Raw genomic sequence first — 20085 nt, 5'->3', positions numbered from 1 at the left:
TTGAGCCAGACCCACATACAACGGGAGATACTAAGCAATAAACCAAGCTTTTCTTTAAAACACAGCCTTTACTCATTTAATTTCTGACATTTACTTTACGTGTTTATCACTTTATTTATTATTACTTCACTTTTACATTTATTACCTTTTTAATTACTTTATTATTTCCTACAGGGCAGGAATGGAGAAATGGAGCAGAGAGAATGTATTTTTTTTTTTAGACTCAAACTATAAAGCCACAAATCCATTAAGGATCCTGGGATTCCTCTGGAATTCTCGATTCCTTCTGAAATGGATTTCATACGAAGCTGCTTCACCTTTACTGACCCGGGCACCCCCATCCTGGTTGCATTAATACCGTCAAGGGTTAAACTCGACTGCAAAGGCAGAGGCTACTTTATTACAAGGACAAATGATTCTGTGATCAGTGAAGCAGCTTCAGCCAACCAACCAGTAAAGACATGTCAGCAACTGTCAAAAAAATTACAGCCAGTTGATGCAGAAGCTTTAGCAACAAACGCAACTGAGGAGTGACAAATAAAACCGTGCGGAATGTGTTAAACGCTCAGTGGAAAAAAATCTATGGGAACTGTTTATACTACACCCCAGGGCAGAGAGGAAATCATGCCACAAGTGGACTGCAGCCTGCAGCAAGGTCAGCCCAGACTCCAGTTCAGCAGCAGCTCTGAGAAAAACCCTACAGAAGGGAAAAATCAGATAGCACTGGCTCCCCAGAAACTGCAGGCGCAGCCTGAACTGCATATTGTTACCACTGAAGCTCAGCAGCTCCTGCATTCCCAGCCTCTCCCAAAGCATCCGAAATAGCCCAAGTCTGGGAGTCCCAAGGAAAATTTTGTTACGCCCTGCTGAGGAATGTTCCACCCACGACTGTTGTTTCCTCCCATAAAAGGCTCATTAGTGAGACAATTTCTGAGGTTCATGGTATTGTCTACAAATTCCACTGAAATACTGCACCAGGAAGGGGAAGCCAAACGAGCCAGACTATTTTAAGGCTTCTGCAGTTGGAGGAAATTCTAGGGCAAAATTTCAAAAAGGCAGATACTTTGAACTGGGAAACATTAGGCTTTGTGGAGAAGGTGCATTCCTGCCTTTAGAGCTGCTTAAATAACCCTTTTGGGGCCACATCTATTTGAACGACTTTATTTTTAGATTTAGAATCTGCTTTTTCAGACACCTAGATACTATTTTATACGAACATGTGTATGTGATCAAGACTATTTGGGAAACAGTTTAAAAGTTAAGGACTGACTGCAAAAGAAACCCTACTTTTCCATCCTTCTCACACCTACAATTTACCTCGAAGACCTGCTCAATCATCTCAACACCCAGGTGGAGCACAGAAGTGTTATCCCCAATGCTGCCACACTTCTAGCCAGATGGGACAGGAGACTTGGATCACAGCAAATACAGTAGCTGGATCTGCAATTAGGATTTTGAACCTGCTATCCTTAAGGAGCACAGAGAGCACATTTCCATAGTTGCATACTACATATTCCCACAGGGTCCAGCTGGGATTCAGATTGCTCTAACTGGGAGAATAACATGCATCACTATTCAGACATCTCCATTGGCAGCACTCCCTCACCATCACTTATCAGCAAAACGTTATCCTGGTCTCAAAACCAAGACTGGGCTCCCCTCTCCTGGACAGCCACGATGGTGCAGCTCCTGACAAGGCTCACTAAAGCACCGCTCTTCTGTACAAGAGGGAAAGCTGCTTGACTGGGCTCACTTAGGAAATGAGCCCTTCCCCAAAGACAAAGCAAGTGTCAAAGACTAAGTACCATTGGCTTGTCTTCTTTGTCTTTGAACCTGCCTGGTTCCAACCTCTTGGTTAAGGCTGACAGGAGACAGGAAAGTCAAAGCTAGCTTCTGGGCATACAGTGACCCCTTTGCCTGCAAGGGCAGCAGAGATGGCAGCCCCCTATGTGTGCAGCTCTGCCTCCCCACTCAAACCTGAGGCAGGCAGGGAACAGCTAACACAGACAACAGAGCTCCAGGACTCAGCAGGGAACCCCCTCCTGGCTTGCTTTGACTTCAACAAGAACTTTTTTTCTTCTACCACTGCATCTGCAGTTTATGTTTCCTTTGGAAGGAAGTCAGAGATTGAAAGGATGTTTATTCAAACTGTTATTTACTCGCCAGACAAGAACAGCTCCTCCAGCTCAGATACCACGCAGTCAGGCAATTCTGGCAAACACTGATCAGTCTGTATCATGAATTGTCAGGAAAGAATATGACTGAAGGAAAGAGGCTTTTGCAAAACACCTTCCAGGCCCAATCTTGCAATAAATGCACAAGATTCTGAGCCCTCACCGAAATTCAAGCAGCTACAACATCAGAGTTCCTATGTATTTTGTTCACAGCACACACTTTCAGGGACACGATGGATTGCATCGTTCCTCTTGAGTTTCAGTGTGTCAGTTGGTCAAAAGAAAGGAAGGGCTTTTTCAAAAGCAGCTCCGCTGCAAGTATTGTGCACTGCAGGCTATAGACACCTCTTACAGTAGGAAAGTGTTATGAACAGGAAAAGGTATCTGAAGCTTAACCCTTTTGCTGTGGCTAGGGTTAAGCTTTGTTTCAAACCTATTGCAAAAGCTGGTTGCTAGCTGTTTCTTTATTAATCGGTGGTTTGCATGTTTTGCAGATGGGGTTATTAATCAAGGGTGGTTTGCAGTTGTGGTTACTATGATAAAATGCAATAATCATCTCCATCCTGGGCTTCACAGGGGAGGGGTTCACAGGATGACAGTATCTATCCACATACATGCGTCAATCAAATTGTGCAGGGTAATACTAGTCTCGAGGATACAAATTTCATATAAATTTAATAAGATCAGAGAAGCAAGAACCTAATTTTATTGTGGGACCAAACTACAAACTACTACCATAAAAGGTAAATAAGGAAAAAAAAGCCCCTTTCAGTAGCACTGACTCCCTTCCTAGCAGAGCATTGACTTGTCTTAGAGGCATGTTGCTTTCAGTTGTTTCAAATCGGTTTCTTACTGTACACTGGAAAATTAAAGCCTTCCTCTGCAAGTGGGAGAAGCCAGGCCTATTTCTCTATACAAAAATTAACATTTCTAAGTGTCCTTGATTCCACTGAGAATATGCTGGTGAAACAAAGGCACTCTTCAGCACAAGAACAGGCAGCTGAAGTGGAGAAGCGAGGGTTTTTCACCCCCACAATCAGGTTATCAGCAGGGTAGTCATGTGAAAAAGGCTGCTTACTCCCCCAGCTAGCACATAGGATACACTAACTCAGTAGTGCAGGGAGTGAGAGGAACAGCAAATGTTTGTTCTAGGTTTCCTCTGTCTGATTCTGGGGAGGCAAATACAAAACTCCATCTCAAACTGAAATGCAATTCAAGCATTACCCAGCACTGTAAGATGACCTCCTCTGCTGCGAGTTCCTCCCACCAGATAACATGCAACGCTTGCTGATGCTCCTTTACTACTTTAAATTTCAAGGTCTAGCCACTGTAACAGTCTGGTTCCAGCAACTGACATATGGAATGCACATACAAGCGTGAGATTGTGGACTTGGATTAGAAACGCAGAAATGCTCTCACCATTTCAGATTGAAACAATTTTTCTTACCAGAGAACTAACACTTTCAATATTTGAACAGTTTTAGTATTAGGATCTCTTAAAGTAAGAAAGAACTGTTATGCTCCTGGGAGACTGCCTGGTCTTAGCACATGCAACTGCAAGCTCTGGCACCTGTCTTAAAGTCTGCTTCTACCTTGCAAAGCAGCAAAGTGAAGGAAAAAGAGAAAATTCACAGTTAAATACAGGACTATTCGTGATTAACTGCAGCTCCAGGCCACTTGTAAGATGCCCTGCACAGACATGCCATATACACACACGTTTGAAAGTTTTCACTTGGACGGGAGTTTAATTGGTTCCTTTACAATAAACTAAATGAAAGGCTGCACAGACAGATCTGCCTCCCTAGTACTTCAGAGCATGATAGTGACCCAAGTCTGTCTGTACATGCTTTGGAGATCTTCAAAGGGATTAAAGAGTGAGAAAGCACAGACATAAGACAAAGTTCTAAACAAAGGTGGATGAATCTACATAGCACAGAGGCACTTTTGTTATCCTGCAAGCATAGCTGACCGTGGAACTGCTTTTGTTCATCTCTCACCATGATCATCCTTTGGACCTGCAAGTCGTGAGGTACTTGGGGCAATTCTTGCCCACAGCTCTTCTTAATCCTGCTTTTTTGTTGTCTTCTCCGAATCTGTCACCTTGAACGGCCCAAAAGGCTACAACAGCACCAGCTTTCAATCATATCCAAACTTGCACCGCTCCTCAATTTCTGTAATTGCCTCCCCACTTGATTTCTTGTCTACTTCCTGCACAGTGACTGCAGGCAGCATCACTCCTAGGTATGCCACATCCCAAGCACATCACCAGTTTAACAGTAGTACTCAGGAAACCTTGCAACCATCAAACCAGTTTTGCCAGGAGAGCTACGCATCTTGAATTTTTTTTTTTCCAAAAGCAGTAAGAAAGCATAGAAAAGTTAAATAATTCATAATAATTCATAATTTACTCAAGGTCACAGACTCTAGCAGAGGTAGGATAGGAATATACACCAACTGTTACTGCTGCAAGAAATGGAAAATACAGCCAGCCATGATGGTAAGGGCCTGACTACCCCATGCCAGTAAACTAATCTTAAATCTGGTATTAGAAAGGTGATTCAGTGTTGACACTGAAGAAAGCATCATGATGACGACTCAAGGCATTAATGTTCCTGGTCTAAACCAGAACAGACAACAGGAAAAACAGCCACACTGGATGATAACTCAGGATCAGATAACATGTGGTCCAGGCTCAGCATTAACAAACACTGCAGTCATGGGGGTGCTATTCAGTACTTTATTCCAAGCAAACACATCTGTCAAGCAGAAGACAGTGAAAAGCTGAACAGGACATGCGAGATGAACTGGCAGACAGTAATCAGGCTTAGTCACTACCAACTCAGGATACTTCAGCAAACAGCCTAGTTAAAAAGCTAAATAGCCTTTTATTGATCCTTACTCAGTAGCTAAATGTACTTGTACCTACTCAATCCTGCTCATTTTATCTTTAGCTTCAGAGTGCCATAACTGCAAGCCTCCTGCTTTTGCTTTTTTAAATCAATTTCTCATTCACTTCTCTTTGGAGGGTGATCAAAAAGCAGGTTAGAACAGTTGTTCTGTGAGCAGCTTGCAAAGTCAGTGGAAGAGACAGCAAAAACGCCTCCCTAACAACGAGAGCGGGTTTCTGCCTGCCAGTGCCATTCCTCAATTCAGCATCACAAGATGAGAATCCTTGGCATACCAGAGATGAGATGCACGTACCTGCCTGCCATCCTGTCCAACGTTGGTCTGTCCTCTCACTACAGTTCGAATGTTGTCATCCAACCTCCTGGAAAAAAAGAATCTATCATGTCCAACTCATTCTCTGTGTGCCTGACCCTGACAATTGTGGGAACCTTAAGAGCTACAGAACTGATTTAACATAAAAAAGCTGATGCTACCAACGCTAAACTCACTTCCCCTCCCCACCCCCATAGGACATCACTATCTTACAGAATTTAAAACTCCTGTTACGAAAATAAGAATCCATTTCCTAATTTAATCAGGGCTTCTTGCATTTCTCTTCCTTTAAGCAATACTGTCAGTCCTCTCTTGTCAGTTTTCATTTCAGCTTTCCCCATATTACAGTGCTGTCTCAATCATTTCAAGTTGGCAATGCCAAACTGCACAGAGAATTTAAGTATTTCCTGCATACTTGCATTTATTTTGTACTTACAGGACAAGTAATACATAATGAAAGTTTTTACAATTGCTAGTTTGATCTCACTAACAAATTCTGGGTAGTTTGTTCCGTCAGCCTTTAAGCTGTACTAAAATTTGGTACTTGTTGATTCTTAATTCATTGTTTTTCAAAGCTCTACTTTGCAACCCATCCGCTAAAATAACCTGAAGGGTATTACACAATAGAGGCAAAATATAAAATACTATAATAAGTAATTGTCTGTCCCACTATTATACTTTGAGGCTGATCCTATTTGTGTCTCTCCAGCAAATTAATTCCTCCCAGCTCCAGTGCAAGGGTTGTGCTAATGAAGCCTCAGTGACAACTCAGCACCTGAGATGCAATGAAATGGAGAAACATTTACCTTATTTTCAACCTGATTTTGTTCACAACTTCATCAATGTTTGCCAAAGACTACAACAAGAAAAAAAAAAAAGAGAGAGAAGTGAAATGGGGAACCTTTTACTGTGATACAAATCAGCTGTGACACCTCATGCTTTGAGTGGCACTTTACAAAGAGAAGAGCAATTACTTTGTTTTACAGATGGAGGCACTGAGACATATAGCAATTTAGCTGCAACCCTCAGGTCACATCAAGAAAAGCAGCAAAAGCCAGGGCAGGCCAAGGTGCAGCTCTCCAGGTCCCAAAGGCTTCCTGCTTCCCACCCAGCCCTGAGCAAGCAGGGTGCCCTGAGCCCTGCCTTGTCAGCAACTTCTCCCGAAGCACTGTGGTGACAGTGACCTCCAGTGGGCAACGGGGACAGAGCCTGCACCTTCCCTGGGCAGAGACCCTGCTGCAGAGCCCAGCACATAGGCTGGAGGAGGCCTGGCTTCTGCTGGAGCTGTAACAGGGGCATTGCAGGGAAAACAGCTCTTCACCACTACTAGCAAAAGGAAAAAGGCAAGCAAGTACCACCAGCAAACTAAATACAAACAGCTGAAAGCCAAAACAGTCGGTGCTGCAGAGGATCTTAAACATGATAAATATTGTGGCTGCCTCACAACTCAATCTTCAGCAGCAGAATCACTTCCTTTTGCAACAGGTTAGTCCAAAACTGCCCCTGAGGCTGATATGGGCAAGACAAAGTATGGATATGAGCCCATGGCAATCTCATTCCTTAAATCTCAAAAGAAACAATAGCTCTCAAACATGGGTGACACTCCAGTGATACTTCAAAGCAACACCTGCCTGATTTGGCTGAAACCCCTGAGGATTCACCACTGATTAAGATACAGCAAGTCATGACATTTACTGTAAGAGAAAACTATACAGAAAACGAATTTATTTCTACAGATCAGGAGTTTCAATGCAGCAAGCACTTTGGGTGGAAAGGGACTACATAATGACAGTGAACATCATGAGATGTGAATCTAAGAAGTGATTATTGTTACAGTCTTATTACCTGTGCTACTGTCTAAAATAAAAGGCTTGGGTACAGGTTTCAACATGCCTTCAGTCACTTACTATCAGGTTACCCCTCACAGAGAGGGTTGTGCTGTGAGCACTACTTACTTGCTCTGTGGGAAAGAGAGTATTAATATACTCCACTGCATTGAAATCTGCTCTGTCCAGTGGATCTTGACTGGGAAATACCTGAAGAGAGGGAAGAAAACAAATACAATCAATACACCACTGTTAATTTCTCTAACTTTATACAGTATCTACTACTTTTAGTTCCTTCAGCACCCACTTCTGATTGTTTCACTGCATTGTTCTAACAAATGTGCACAGAGAGTGGTCAGGCCTCTGCCCAGGAGTAAAGCAGCCACATTCCTGTGGATATCAGCCTGGGTAAACGCCAATAACATACATGCATGCTTCGACATACAGCCCCAGGTGTATCAAGCAATCATTTACACGGAATTCCTGACATAGACAAACCATCAATTATCCATTCCAAACCATTCTGATGTGTCTGGAAATGACCCCCTGTGCTGTGGCGTTGCCCTGATCTTTCCAAGGCCCTGTGGTGAGAGAAGAGGATTTGCTGTTCACAGCCACGTAAAAGGGATCACGATAAACTGAGAAATGATTGTACAAGTTCTCTGGAGACTTGGATTTGCCACTTCCACATGAAAAAGAGGGACAGAAACAGAATCTGCTGAATGATTATTCCTACCCACAGGAAAGGGGAAAGTGCAGCTGCAGTGCAACAGATCTCATCTCTCCTCAGAAGTAGCTCAAACGATACAAAGGCAGCTGTCAAGCTTTGTTTTTCATCCCCACAGACTAAATGATGCTTTCCTTTCTCTGCTAACATACTCCTTCCATATTCACATTCACACAGCCATCAGCTCCGCACTCCGTGTTCAAAACCCTTGCCTAGCAAATGCACAGCTCACCTCTACACATCACCCTGGTCACCAAAAGCCTTCACAGAAACCTACATGACCTGAGCACACACGGCATTTATGCTGTTTTACACACTTTGCAGCTTAAAAGCAGTGGTTTTGTGAGACCATTTCCATGAGCTAGACCTCTTCAGCAGCTTTCCCAAAGCTACTCCTGTGGCCAAGGAGAAGCAGGCAGCATGAGGTGGTGCCTGAGTGAGGAACATGCTCTGACACTAGGCCATCCTCACAGCACAGCTGCAGCATCACAACCAGCCTGTCCTGCTCTGGGCTCACAGTTCCTGCAGATTCAGTTAATCCCAAATCTCCACAAGCAGCTGAAGCAAGGGGTGGGATGGAAGATAAAGTCTGGTCAGGAGCTTTACTCCAACTGCAGATACAGATCAGTTCTGCAGGCAGCAGTACCAGCTGAAGAGGTTGCTACTCCTTTGGTTTTGTCACAGCCCATTAACCAGAAATGACCACCCCACATTTGGTGGAGCACCATGTGTGCTCCCTGCCACACTTCAGGCAGGAGTCAGCTAAGCCAGTTCTCATTTCACCAGAGCCTAGTGGGTTCTGCCCAAAGCTGATTAAGAAACACAAAGGAACAAGAAGATTATTGGGTTAGGAAGTGCCAGTGAGGAAGTGATGGAAGGCAGGAGGCAGCAGCATCCTCAACACCTCCCCTAGCTCAGGATGTATCTGCCAACAGCCCCTACCGCCTGTTAAAATAATTCAGCCCGTGAGCTGGTGGATTCTCCACTGCTTGAAAACTCAAGTCAAGACTGTCTCCAAAAGATACAGTTTACACTGAAAAGGTATTTTGTGCTTGATTAAAATGTCATTAGGTAACCTTCCTTGGTTGCCTAATGTCAGAAATCACAGGAGACTTTCAAACACTCTATCGAGCACAGAGGGCTCTTCTGGACAAGTTCCAGATCTACTTTAGAAGCTGGCATTTAACTTAGCAATTCTTAAAGTTTCAGCAAAAATTACTCAATGCCAATGATAAACTCACTGATTTTCCCCACACAAACATAAGAGTATGTGGGGTCTCTCTGGAGCAACAATACTCCGAAGATGGCACGGCACCCAAATTAAAACTGTGCTGCCCTCCTCACCTGCTAGCGCTGGGCTCACTCCAGATGCCATGGTCTGCCCCAGTTCTTTGAGAAGAGCCATCAAAAGCGATCCACCAGCCTCAATATCAAAGAAACTGTGAAAACTCAAGTGATGTTTCGAGACACAGCTGCTGCTGCCCACAGACTTCTATTACATGGAAGAGCTCTTCAGGTGGAAGGGTTGGCTGAAGACAAGTCACGCTCAGTCAGAGACTGCGACAGATACATGACTTTACCTGAGGCTCTTGTGGACTTTAAGCGTCACAAAGCGTCTCAGGGAACACTGGACGACTTGGGCTGGAACATACCAATCACAAAAGCCAAACCAAGCCATTTAGATTATCCTGACTTCACAGAATCATAGGATGGTCTGGGATAAAAAGGACCTTACGATCATGCAGTTTCAAACCCCTGCCACAGGCAGGGACCCCTTCCACTGGAGCAGCTTGCTCCAAGCCCCTGTGTCCAACCTGGCCTTGAACACTGCCAGGGATGGGGCAGCCACAGCTTCTCTGGGCACCCTATGCCAGCGCCTCAGCACCCTCACAGCCGAGTCGCAAAACACTGAGCTCCATTAAGACACTTTACACACCCAGTACGCGGCAGGCAGGACAGGCACGGCCGGCCCAGAGCGGCCAACACCGCGGTGCGGAAGCAGTCAGATGAGCTCTGCCGCAGGCCGCTGCGCTGACAACCCCTCAGCACCACCGCGGCCGCTGGCCCCGAGTGGGCCCCGGACACCGGCAGAGCGCGCCGGGGCCCTCACAGGGCGGACACCGGGCCGCGCCCACACCCGGTGCCTCACCGGAGGAGCCGAGCCCTGCCCGCCCGCCCCGGCGCACCTGCTCGATGGCGGCCTGCACGGCAGGGGCCAGCTCCAGCGCCGCCTCCAGCCCGGCCGCCAGCTCCGGCTCGTCCTCCTCCATGGCGGCCGCCGCTTCCGGGCCGCGCGGCATGGCGGGAGCCGGAGGACACGCCCCCTTTACCACAGCACCCGGGGGGGGCGTGGCTTGCGAGGGGCGGGGACCCGGTGTGGGCGTGGTTTCCATGGGGCGGGGCGGGGCCTCCAGCCCGGCGGAGCGGGGCGCGTCCCGGCGGGGGCGGCAGCGGTGGGGCCGGTCCCTCCCGAGCGGAGCCGAGCGGAGCCGAGCGGGACCCTCCCGCCGCCCGTCCCGCTGTTGACAAGCGGCGGGGGGGCAGCGCGGCGGCCGCGGTCATCCCCATGTGGCGGACACTGGCCCTCGCCTCCGCCTTCTTCCCGGGGCTCTTCGTCCTCTGCATCCGGTTGCTGCGCTGGGCCGGCCCGGGATGGAGCCTCAAGGACCGCATCCTCCTCAGCGGCAGGTACGGGCGGGATCGGCGGGAGGAGGCGCGGATCGCGGCGGGCTGCTCCCGTTACACATCACGGCCGACAGGGACCGGGATCGGGACCCGAGCGATCCGGGCGGGCCAAGAGCACCGAGCCCTGGCTCTGGGAGCTGTCCCCGGAGATGCCCCGACCCCCGGTAGCGCCGAGGCCGGACACTGCGAGGGGAGCGGGGACCCCGCGGGCTCCCGTTGGCGGTGCGGGGATGCTCGGGTGCAGCTCTCCCTCTGCACCCGCTGGGGCTCGGGGGTGGCAGGGACGAGCCCCGGACACCCCCTCCCCGCCGTGCCGCGGTGTCGGGGCCTGGCACAGCCGCGTCCCTCGCCGCTGGGCGCGGGGCAGAGCCGTGACAAGGCACCGAGTAGGCGTCGAGGGCCAGGAGCAAACCCGGTGCAAGCGGGGCCACCGCGGCTCCTCGGCCCTGCCGGGGGACGTTCGGGGTGACCTGTGTCTGCTCTCTGGGTTTCAGGTTGGTGTCGACGGTCCAAGCCACCATGGCCACAGTGTCAGGGATCACGGTCGTCCGTAACTGCAAGGATGTGGTGTATGACAGGTAACCCTTGCTGTCCCGCGAGGAACACACAGAGGATGTGCCTGGCCAGCTTGCGGCTGGAGTGTTTTATGCCAAGCGCTTGCATGCGCAAAGGGAAGAGGGAAACTAGTTTCATGTTCCTATTTCCTCTGCTTGGGGTGAAGGGTTGGGCAATGCGCTGGCCATACACCCCCCAAAAGGCACATGCTTGTGCCCTGAGGCTGCTGTGCCAGCATGGAGGTTCTGCTCTTCAAGATGGGCTGTAACATAGGCTCATATATGAGCCAAAAATAAAGACATCATCGCTTCTGAAGGGGTTGGGAGTCTCCTTGCTGGAAGGGGAAAGGGCTAACGAGTGAAACAGACCTAGTGAGAAGTGACTTGAGAGGTTCATCGCCTTCTCCGTGCCAGATGGATTCTGAAGGAGTCCAGAAATGAGAAAGTCAGTACAGAGTCAGCTCTGAAGAAAAAGCACATTGCCTTGTCCTCAGTGCTCGGAGATAATCTGCCCCAGAAGTGGCTCTCAGCAGGAGCGACAGTGCAATCTGGGTCAGAAGACTTAAAAACAGAGCAATTATCAGGATAGCAGAGAAAATTGTAGGAGGGCAGAATATAATTACATTAAGGTGGCATTTGACCATCACACCCTGGGTTTCAGGGTGATTCTCAGGGAAGGCTGCCGTCTTGATCATCACAGACTTGCCCTTAATACACAGACGTGAAATGTCCTCCCTTGCTCTAGAGAGTGAGATCTACCCCAATTGCTCAGTCCTGTTAACCCGGGGCAGTCTAATGAGTTACCATTGGGCTCTGAAATAAAATCTCTGCCGTACAGATAAGGCAGATGATGAATCCCAGACCCACACAGTCACAGGCACTGCCGGCAGCCCTCCTCCTCCTCCTCCCCGGAACCCAGTGTTCTCAAGGCCAGCGGCTCCATGCAACTCTGTGGTCAGAGACCTAGATTTTCTTTGGATCTGAAGGAAATACAGCCCAGCTCTCAGCAGGGAAGGCCTCAGCGAATGACAGTGAACCAGAGAGCCGGGAAGCATCACAAAGGTTGCAGTAAAATTTGCCAATTTATTTACACAGGCAGGCAATCATTATATTGCTGGCACAATAATTGCCCTCCAAAGCCCTGGGCAAGTTTTGCAAACACAATAGTCACTTCCCCTCCCTGCTTTACATCACTTAAATCTTTCTATCTGGAACGGGAACGCATGTGCCAGTTTTTCTCTGGAGATGCCAGGCAAGCAGAAGCAGATTTGTTTGAGCCCCGAGCTACGTTTCTTCAAGCAGCAGCGTAGGATGGTTTGGTTTTGTATTGGTTTATCAATGTGATTTCACACAGGACAGTTTAAGGAGCCTGGTGTCCTGCAGAGCAGGGCTTGCTGCTGCCTGGATTGTGCAACCGGGATTCCAACATGTGTTGGGAACAGGCAGCTGCCTGCAATTATTTCCCAACAGACAAAACGCCTCGGAGGGGTTTATTGCCTATATTGGATATTTTGCAGCTCATTCTCCAAGGTCCAGGCCAGGCATCTCTAATTTAACTCTGAGGTCTGCGGGTGCTTTCCGAGCACTCCCTGGGTCAGGCAGCCGGCCGAAGTGGTGTGGCAGGCAGGCAGGACCCAGACTTGGAGTTCTTCCCCCTACCAAGCACCACCTTTGGTGTCCCGGGGCTGAGGGAAGAAGATGACCTGCCGCGAGGTGTCAGATTCGTGCTGGATCCCCAGCAGTGCAGCGCCCTGCACAGCAAACACGGGCTGTTGGGCTAATCAAGATCCTCCCGTTCGCACTGTGTTTGTGCTGGGCTGGGCTGAGCTCGGTGCCTGGCACCGGGAGGTGTCCTCCACTCGTACCAGGTACCTTTTCTCTGGGGCAGTCTGCACCTGCTGAGCCAAATCCAGTTAAAATTCACCCCCTTTCAGCTTACTTCAGCTTCAAAATCTGACGCTTCCATTTCAGACCTAAAGCCTCCCTTCCACCTTCTAGAGCATCGCGAGGTGCTCAGGGCCCTTGTGATGCCTGTGTGTGTGCTGCTCCTCCCCTAGGCACTGGCTGGCCGTGGAGTACATCTGGGTCCTTGTTCCCTACATGACCTATGACATTTATGTCATGTACCTGTGCCACTGGCACAAGAGCCTGGACAGGGGAATCGTGGAGAAGAAGCACTCGCTGGCCAGCGTGTGGAGCTTCCTGCTGCAGGAGCGGCTGATGGTGACCCACCACCTCTTCATCCTCATCGTGCTCACCCCCATCACACAGGTAAGGGCTGGGCATGGCTGCACTGAAACCCAGCCTGCGAGGAGCCCCATGTGGCTGCAAGGGCTTGTGATCAAGGCTGTGACTGTCAAAGCATCTCTGATGGTCAGAAGCCCATGAGAGATGGTCGGTGTTAGCTCCCAGCCCTGTACTCACTGCTGGCTTTATTTGCAGCACTTCAGGGGAGAGCTGGGGGACTTCTTCGTGGGCTGCATCTTCATAGCAGAGCTGAGCACACCTTTTGTATCGCTGGGCAAAATCCTCATGCAGGTAGGTGAGGAGGGATTTGGCACAGCAGTTCATCCCCTTTCCCTGCCCCAGGCCGCCCTGTGAGCAGCTGAGCTGGGGGTTTCGCAGGAGGCAGCCCCACAGCCGTAAGCCCAAGCTCTCCCCAGTGCTGCCTTCCATCAGATTCCCGTCCGATGTTCCCTTCTCCCAGTAAGCAGCACGCCCAGTAGCATCCCCGAACTGGGGCTGTGCCGTGTCCTGGTGCTGCCCCCTCCTGTCTGTGCCCTGTAACTCCTCCTGCGCCCTGTTCCCTTTTACCATTCTCCGTTCCTATCCACCCCATTTCCCTGCTCCCTCCAAGACGCTTCCCCTCCTGGGTGCTCGTTTCCATGCGCCCAGCACAGCCCATGCCCAAGGAGCAATGGGGTGCTGCCTGCCCAACACTCACCCCACATTCACCTCTTCCTTCCCCAGCTCAAAATGCAGGACACGCTCCTGCACAAGGTGAACGGGATCCTCATCCTGGTGACCTTCTTCCTCTGCCGCATTCTCCTCTTCCCCTTCATGTACGCGGCCTATGCCCGGCAGGTGGGAATCCCTGTTTACATGGTGCCTTTCCGCATCCCCCTGCACTGCAACATCGCCAACGCCTCCCTCATCGCCCCCCAGCTCTACTGGTTCAGGCTCATCTGCCGCAAGGCTGCCCGCCTCTACGGCAGCTCGCCCGCCGACAGGAGCAGATAACAGACAGGGGCTGGAAAAGGGTCGGCTCCCCCCGGCTCTTCCACCCTCACTGTGGGGACCAGCGCGGGGAGCAGTGATCCCGCTGGGCTGTGCTAGCTGCAGCAGCCTCACACCATCCTGTGCCAGGCAGCGCCAGTCTGGGAAGGCTTTCCTCCCACACTGCTCCAGTGCCTTGTGTCCTCCCAGCCGTGGAGCCGGGGTAGGAGCCAGCCTGTAAGCACGACATTCCCTCTGGGATTCAACGCTGTGGCTCTGAACGGTCACACGAGAGGGGTTTGTTACAACCCCCCCGCCGCGTCCTTCAGGGCTGACACCAGACACCGCTGCAGCGCGCTGCGAGGGAGCCCGCAGCGCTGAAGGCAGCAGTGGAGCTGTTGCTGGAGCACGCCCAGCCTCACGCAGCAGCACTGGGGACACGGGAGCCATGTACCGGACCTGCTGCAGCCCCAGCTCGCTGCTCCAGCTCTGGGTCGACCTCCAGCTGAGAGCAGAGCCAGGCCGGGGGCTGCAGTGGTTCTGCAGAGCCTGTTCCTGACCACTTCACTACAGCCGTGTTCAGTCTCTTACCTCCCTGTGCACCTCCTGCTGCTGCTGGACTCAAACCCCACTTAACCCAAAGGTGCTTTTTCACTGTAACTGATGTCCGTGGCCGGTGGTCCCGGGGTTGGAGGTTCCGGTGCTCCCAGCAGGGCTGGAGGAGAGAGAAGCTTGTGCCAGGACAGAGGAATGGTTACGCTGTCTCCCAGCAACGCTGGCAGGGCAGAGCACCCACGGCTGAACAGCAGGATGAGGACAAGCGACTGCTAGGCCCCTGTCTCACCAACACACGGGGCACTATGCAGAGCTCTTCATCAGCAAGGGGTGCAACTTCCATCCTCTTCCCCACCTGCAGCTGTTTTTCTGTCCCACATCCCCCCCAGTGGGTATTTAAAATCCTCTGCCCTGCTCTCCCACCAGCACCCCACGTCCATCCCTCCTGCCCCATCCCACTCTCAGTGCAGGAGGAACCAGCACTCCCAGAGCAGGGCACTGAGCTGCACCCAGCCCATTTCCACCTTCAGTCTGAGCAGAATGGATACAGGCTTCCCAGCACCAAGGGGTTCACAAAGCCTTGCAGGTGGGTGTCAGTAACAGCTCAGCTCCTTCCCTGCAGCCAGCACAAGCCAGGGCAGCCACCTCCTTCCTGCAGCCCTCTCAGCTTGCCTGGGGGTCCCCTGCTCCAGGGCAGGTACTGCACCAGCATGGCCTTGGCAGCCCCCAGTGCCCAGAGACCTGTAACCACTCTGTGCCTTTCACTCTGCCTAAAACAGCAGCAGAGCTCTGGGAGATCTGGTTCTCTTGGGTCTGATCCTGTCCCTGCCACGGCTGCATTCTGGAAAGAGTAAAATAAAGGGCCTCTTCCAACATGCGGTCAGTTATTGCACAAACACTACGGTTACATTAACGACCGAGGCCAGCTGATGTTATAAACCGCTTGCAATCTCTTACAGATATTTTTATCTCGCTGTTTTAACTGCAAATAACGCGCCTTATGTAAGGACAGAAATAAAAAGCCCAATGAGGCATCTCTGTTTGCACTAACACTGCCCTATTCACTGTCAGGAGACCAATAAAGATTTCCTTTCTGAGTCACACCACTGGATGTCTCTCCCATGTGCTGTTCATTTCTGGGTGGGGGGTGTTAACACACGGGGTTACTGCTGCACCCCCACCTCAGCACACGTGTTTCCAAAGGTTCTTGCCCATCCTGAGCTCACCTGACTCACATCCCAGTGTCCAGCAGCACGCGTTGAGCCCAGCAATCCACCCAGGACACAGGAGGGCTAGCGGCAGGGGAGCCCAAGGGAAATGATTTCGCTGACGCCAGAGACTGATGGGATCTTTATAAAGCCAGGCTGCCAGCAGGCAAAGCTGGAGCCACGGGCAGAGCAGCCTGGCTCAGGAACAACTGTGTCCACAGCTATTCCCACTGGAAAATTAGGGAGTGGTTGTTCTGGTCTATCTTTACACAGCCCCTTCAATAGGCTGGAAGAATACACAGGAGGGGGAAATAAGCTCCAAACAGAAAAGTAGAAAGGGTTTATTACAGATCTTACAGCTTCCCATGTAAGAGGTCCCCTCTGTCGCTCTCTCCAGCCCCTCAAACCGGCTCCCCACCTGAGTGTGCTCCCAGCTTGCTAAGCTTCTGCAGCAGGGTGCCACGCAGCTCCTGGTCACTGACATTGTCCGTGATGGACTGCAGGAAGTGCCTCTCGTTGGCTCTGTGCAGCGTGTTGCTGGGGGACGTACCAGCACTGCTGAACACCTCATACTGCGAGAGGATCTCCAACGCCACCACCACCAGCGGCTCGCTGCATCCCTGCTCTGGCAGCATGGCAGCGACGTGCAGCAGGTGGCAGAACATCTGGATGCATATGAAGGACACCTCCTGCGTGGAGGTCTTGTCCTCAGGGTGCGAGGGGGACCCCGCGATGCTCTTGACAGAGCCCAGCAGGTCTGTCAAGCTGCTGCAGTAGAGCTGGACCACATGGAACCAAGCCTCTGCTGGCAGCCAGGTGGAGCAGCTGGAGCTGCACAGGAGCTGGAAACCCCGCAGGAAGAGCATGGAGAACTGGAGGTAGCAGGCAAATGGCCGGAGGTTGAGCAGGGGCATGTACTGCACGTACTCGAGCGTGTACGGCACGTGCAGGATTTGCCTCTGCAGCAGGTTTTCAACCACATGTGCAAGCCTCTTCCATTCACTGTGGCTGCACCAAGGGAGGACCTGTATGAGGGCCACCACGAACCCTTTGCTGAAGAGATTCACTTCTTCGGGTTTGTCCACATTGACTGTGAGGAGCGTCAGCATCGTCTCCCTGAGCGCCGTGGACACGCAGCAGCATTCCATCCATGCCAGGAGCCCACTGCCTGGTCCATAGGCTGGCAAAGGCTGGGATGTCCACTCATCCTCAGGAAGCGTGCAGATCTCAAACAGTGTTGCCGGGACCTCGTTCTTGAAGTGGTCTCCATAAAGCTTCTTCAGCCGCAGACCAATGGTCCAGTCCAGCAACGCCACCCTCCTGTGAAGCCAAGCGAGCGACTGGACCCACAGCTCAGGGGAAGGGGCAGTTTCTGGTCTTACCACCTCACAGAGCTGGTAGAGGATGTTCAGTATCAGGTCTTTGGTCTCCAGAGAAGGAAAGAGCCGGTCCCTAGGCTGATGCCAGTACTTTGTGTAACCATCTAGAAGCTTGCAGAGGCTGAGGAGAAGTGGGAATGGGTGACAAGACTTGATCCAGTGTTCTTCTGAACTGGACTGTATCCCCAAAACCTTACTGAGGATCTGCAGGCTCAGCTCAATGTGAACAGAGTCCGACTTCAAACAGGGAAAGACAAAGGTTTTGGTCACCTCTGCCGGTGACACAAGTGGGGTGGCTGAGTTTGGCTGCATAAGAAAGGCCAGGAACTCAAGGAACTGCTCCTCTTCCCTTGCAGTGGAAAGCCTCCCCCATACTGCCTCCTCCAGACATCTCAGCACCAGGCTGCGTGGCCTGCTGGGATCACCATGGGTCTCCAGGAAGCTCAGTACTGGGAAGGAGCAGAGGATTTGCGCAAGGAACTGGTGTGCTCCCAGATTGACTACAGCAAGGTTACAAACCTGCTTCACCGTGGCCTCAGGGTACATCAGAGTGAGCCTGGCCACAGAAGCCACAGCCCTGGTCAGGCCTTCATCAGACACGCTCTTTGTGATTTGGTTGAAAGTCACATTCAGATCCTCCTGGAACCCCTCCATGACAACCTGCAAGTTCAGGGACAGACCCCGTCCACCCCAGGACACCAGGATGCCCGAGATCACTTGGTTTTTGTCAGTTAATGACAGCTCATTGTAACACTCCACAATGGCTTTGGTCGCTTGCCTCTGCAGCTCTCGGGCCTCCTTGTCTTGGTGGAGCACGGCAAAGCTCACCAGCATCTCCAACAATTTCAAAACTAGCTCTGGTTTCTGGAAGAGAGCTTTGTTTTTCACAAGGCAGTCAAGCCAGTCCCTTGAAAAGGCCCAGGTCTTCTCAGATGCAAAAACGGAGCACATCTCCACATGCCGGTCCAGCTTTTGCTCAATGATTGTCATGGCAACTGAAGACACAAGGCTGGTGTCCAAATCCTTGCTCTTCAGGCTGGCACTGATCTCCTTGAGCAAGTCCTTAGAGATCTGTGTCAGCTCTAGCACCACACATGTCTCATCCTCACCCAGGTCTTTAGCTACTGAGAAGCAAGCCAGGTTCCTCCCAAGGGTGGTAAGTGTATCCAGGAGCCGGTAACTCTCATAGCAGAGCTTCTCCTCAGGGCTGCTCAGGGTTCCCTGCAGCTCCTCCCGCCAGGCATGCAACAAGCTAGAGAGAAAGTCCAAGCCAACAAAGAGCTCCTCACGGGAGAGCTTGGCCATGGACAAGAGACTCATGCTCCTCTCTGCTTCCCTCACCTTCTCAACCAGCCCTCTGTGGTGGTACGTGCTTTCAGTGTCACCAGTCCAGAGGCTGACCATAGTGCTGATCTTCTCCAGGTACTCTGCCACAGGGAGGGGGCTGCTCTCTGGCTCCAGCTCAGTGAACACGGACAGCAGCTCTGCCAGGTTGGCCAAAGCATAGCACTTCATGCGGGGCAGGGCAATGCACCCGTAGATTCGCTTTAAGCCCTCTATCAGGACCATGAGAAGGCTGGTGGCAGCAGGGGGATCGCTCAGAGGATCAGGGTCACCTTTGAATCTCTTTGGGGGCTGGAGGCCATCATCCAGGGAGGACTCACGCTCATGCTCACGTATGAGAGCGCTGAACGCAGAGACTGTTGCGTCTTCCTCTCCCTCCTTGTGCTTCATCACCTCCCACCACACATCCAAGAAAAGCCTGATGTCTGATGGGGATGTCTCACTGGCGATGTACTCCACCAAGTGCTCCAGCTGGCCCCGGCACACATCCTGGGGCAGCGCCAGCAGCAGGCGCACAAAGAGCCGCGGCTCGCTGAGAGCTTTGACCAGCTCGAAGAGGACGGTGTGGTTAACGTCGGGGATCATCCTGCCCATGGAGAAGAAGCCATCCTCCTTCCAGCCCTGGTCCAGCGAAGCGGCCGGGGGAGCCGGCAGCAGGACTTTAGCCCAGACGATGGCCACAGCCTCCTCCTTCCACAGGCTGTGCCGCAGCGCCGAGGAGCCGAGGGCCCCGATCTCCCCGAGGGCGTCGGTGATGGGGGGTCCCACGCGTGGCCAGTCGGCTTTGCGCAGCTCCCGCAGCGACCGCGGCTGGGTCAGCCGTGCGGCCAGCAGGAACCCGCCCTGCAGGATGGCCGTCTCCTCGCACACGCCCCACGGCCCTGTGCGGGACACACCGTTACCGCGGACCGGCCCCGATCCCGGCCCCGGCCCCGGCCCCGATCCCGATCCCGGCCCCGATCCCGATCCCGATCCCGATCCCGACCCCAACCCCGGCCCCGGCCGCTCCCCACCGCGTCCCCACTCTGCCCCGCTCCCCCTGGCCCCGCACTCACCGGCCTCCATGGCTGCGGTGCGCCCAGCTTCCGGCGGCGCGATCTGACGTCGGAGTGGATAGCCGCTCCCCGCCCGCAGCGCCCCCTGGCGGCCCGGCGGTGGCGCCGCATCCTTCCCGTTATTCATTTGGGTGCGCGGCATT

At 52.0% G+C, this 20085-nt stretch overlaps 3 protein-coding genes across 4 annotated transcripts in view; 1 reads left to right on the top strand and 2 right to left on the bottom strand.

Annotated features, from left to right (window-relative positions):
• The window catches only part of VPS53 (VPS53 subunit of GARP complex), a 67348-nt gene extending 57081 nt beyond the window's left edge, over positions 1 to 10267 (bottom strand). For both annotated transcript variants that reach the window (XM_065694622.1, XM_065694623.1), the window contains exons 1-4: positions 10133 to 10267; positions 7349 to 7429; positions 6200 to 6249; positions 5376 to 5442 (exon numbers count right to left, since the gene is read on the bottom strand). In XM_065694622.1, the coding sequence (XP_065550694.1) occupies positions 5376 to 5442; positions 6200 to 6249; positions 7349 to 7429; positions 10133 to 10246 (312 nt within the window). In that variant the 5' untranslated portion in view covers positions 10247 to 10267. The remainder of the gene's footprint in view (positions 1 to 5375; positions 5443 to 6199; positions 6250 to 7348; positions 7430 to 10132) is intronic.
• Positions 10268 to 10348: 81 nt separating this feature from the next.
• Positions 10349 to 16062, top strand: TLCD3A (TLC domain containing 3A). The gene is made up of 5 exons (XM_065694627.1): positions 10349 to 10634; positions 11126 to 11209; positions 13243 to 13456; positions 13628 to 13723; positions 14156 to 16062. The coding sequence occupies exons 1-5, from the start codon at positions 10513 to 10515 to the stop codon at positions 14423 to 14425; spliced, it is 786 nt and encodes a 261-aa protein (XP_065550699.1). The 5' UTR covers positions 10349 to 10512; the 3' UTR covers positions 14426 to 16062.
• A 414-nt stretch (positions 16063 to 16476) lies between these two features.
• Positions 16477 to 20084, bottom strand: GEMIN4 (gem nuclear organelle associated protein 4). The gene is made up of 2 exons (XM_065694621.1): positions 19943 to 20084; positions 16477 to 19768 (listed from the first exon to the last, which is right to left on the bottom strand). Exons 1-2 carry the CDS (start codon positions 20082 to 20084, stop codon positions 16566 to 16568), a joined length of 3345 nt encoding a protein of 1114 aa, XP_065550693.1. The 3' UTR covers positions 16477 to 16565.
• Position 20085: the final 1 nt, after the last annotated feature.

This window comes from Lathamus discolor, chromosome 14, assembly GCF_037157495.1.
Source record: "Lathamus discolor isolate bLatDis1 chromosome 14, bLatDis1.hap1, whole genome shotgun sequence".
Lineage (NCBI taxonomy): Eukaryota > Metazoa > Chordata > Aves > Psittaciformes > Psittacidae > Lathamus > Lathamus discolor.
Note: the sequence above shows the minus strand (reverse complement) of the source record. Positions and strands in the feature narration are given on the sequence as shown.

What these genes read in the sequence shown, in the direction of transcription:
- TLCD3A (XM_065694627.1), top strand. Translation starts at nt 10,513, where the DNA reads ATGTGGCGGACACTGGCCCTCGCCTCCGCCTTCTTCCCGGGGCTCTTC. An exon ending in AAGGATGTGGTGTATGACAG is followed by an intron (nt 11,210 to 13,242) that starts GTAACCCTTGCT and finishes CTCCTCCCCTAG; the next exon opens with GCACTGGCTGGCCGTGGAGT. An exon ending in TGCTCACCCCCATCACACAG is followed by an intron (nt 13,457 to 13,627) that starts GTAAGGGCTGGG and finishes CTTTATTTGCAG; the next exon opens with CACTTCAGGGGAGAGCTGGG.
- GEMIN4 (XM_065694621.1), bottom strand. Translation starts at nt 20,084, where the DNA reads ATGCCGCGCACCCAAATGAATAACGGGAAGGATGCGGCGCCACCGCCG. An exon ending in CACCGCAGCCATGGAGGCCG is followed by an intron (nt 19,769 to 19,942) that starts GTGAGTGCGGGG and finishes TGTCCCGCACAG; the next exon opens with GGCCGTGGGGCGTGTGCGAG.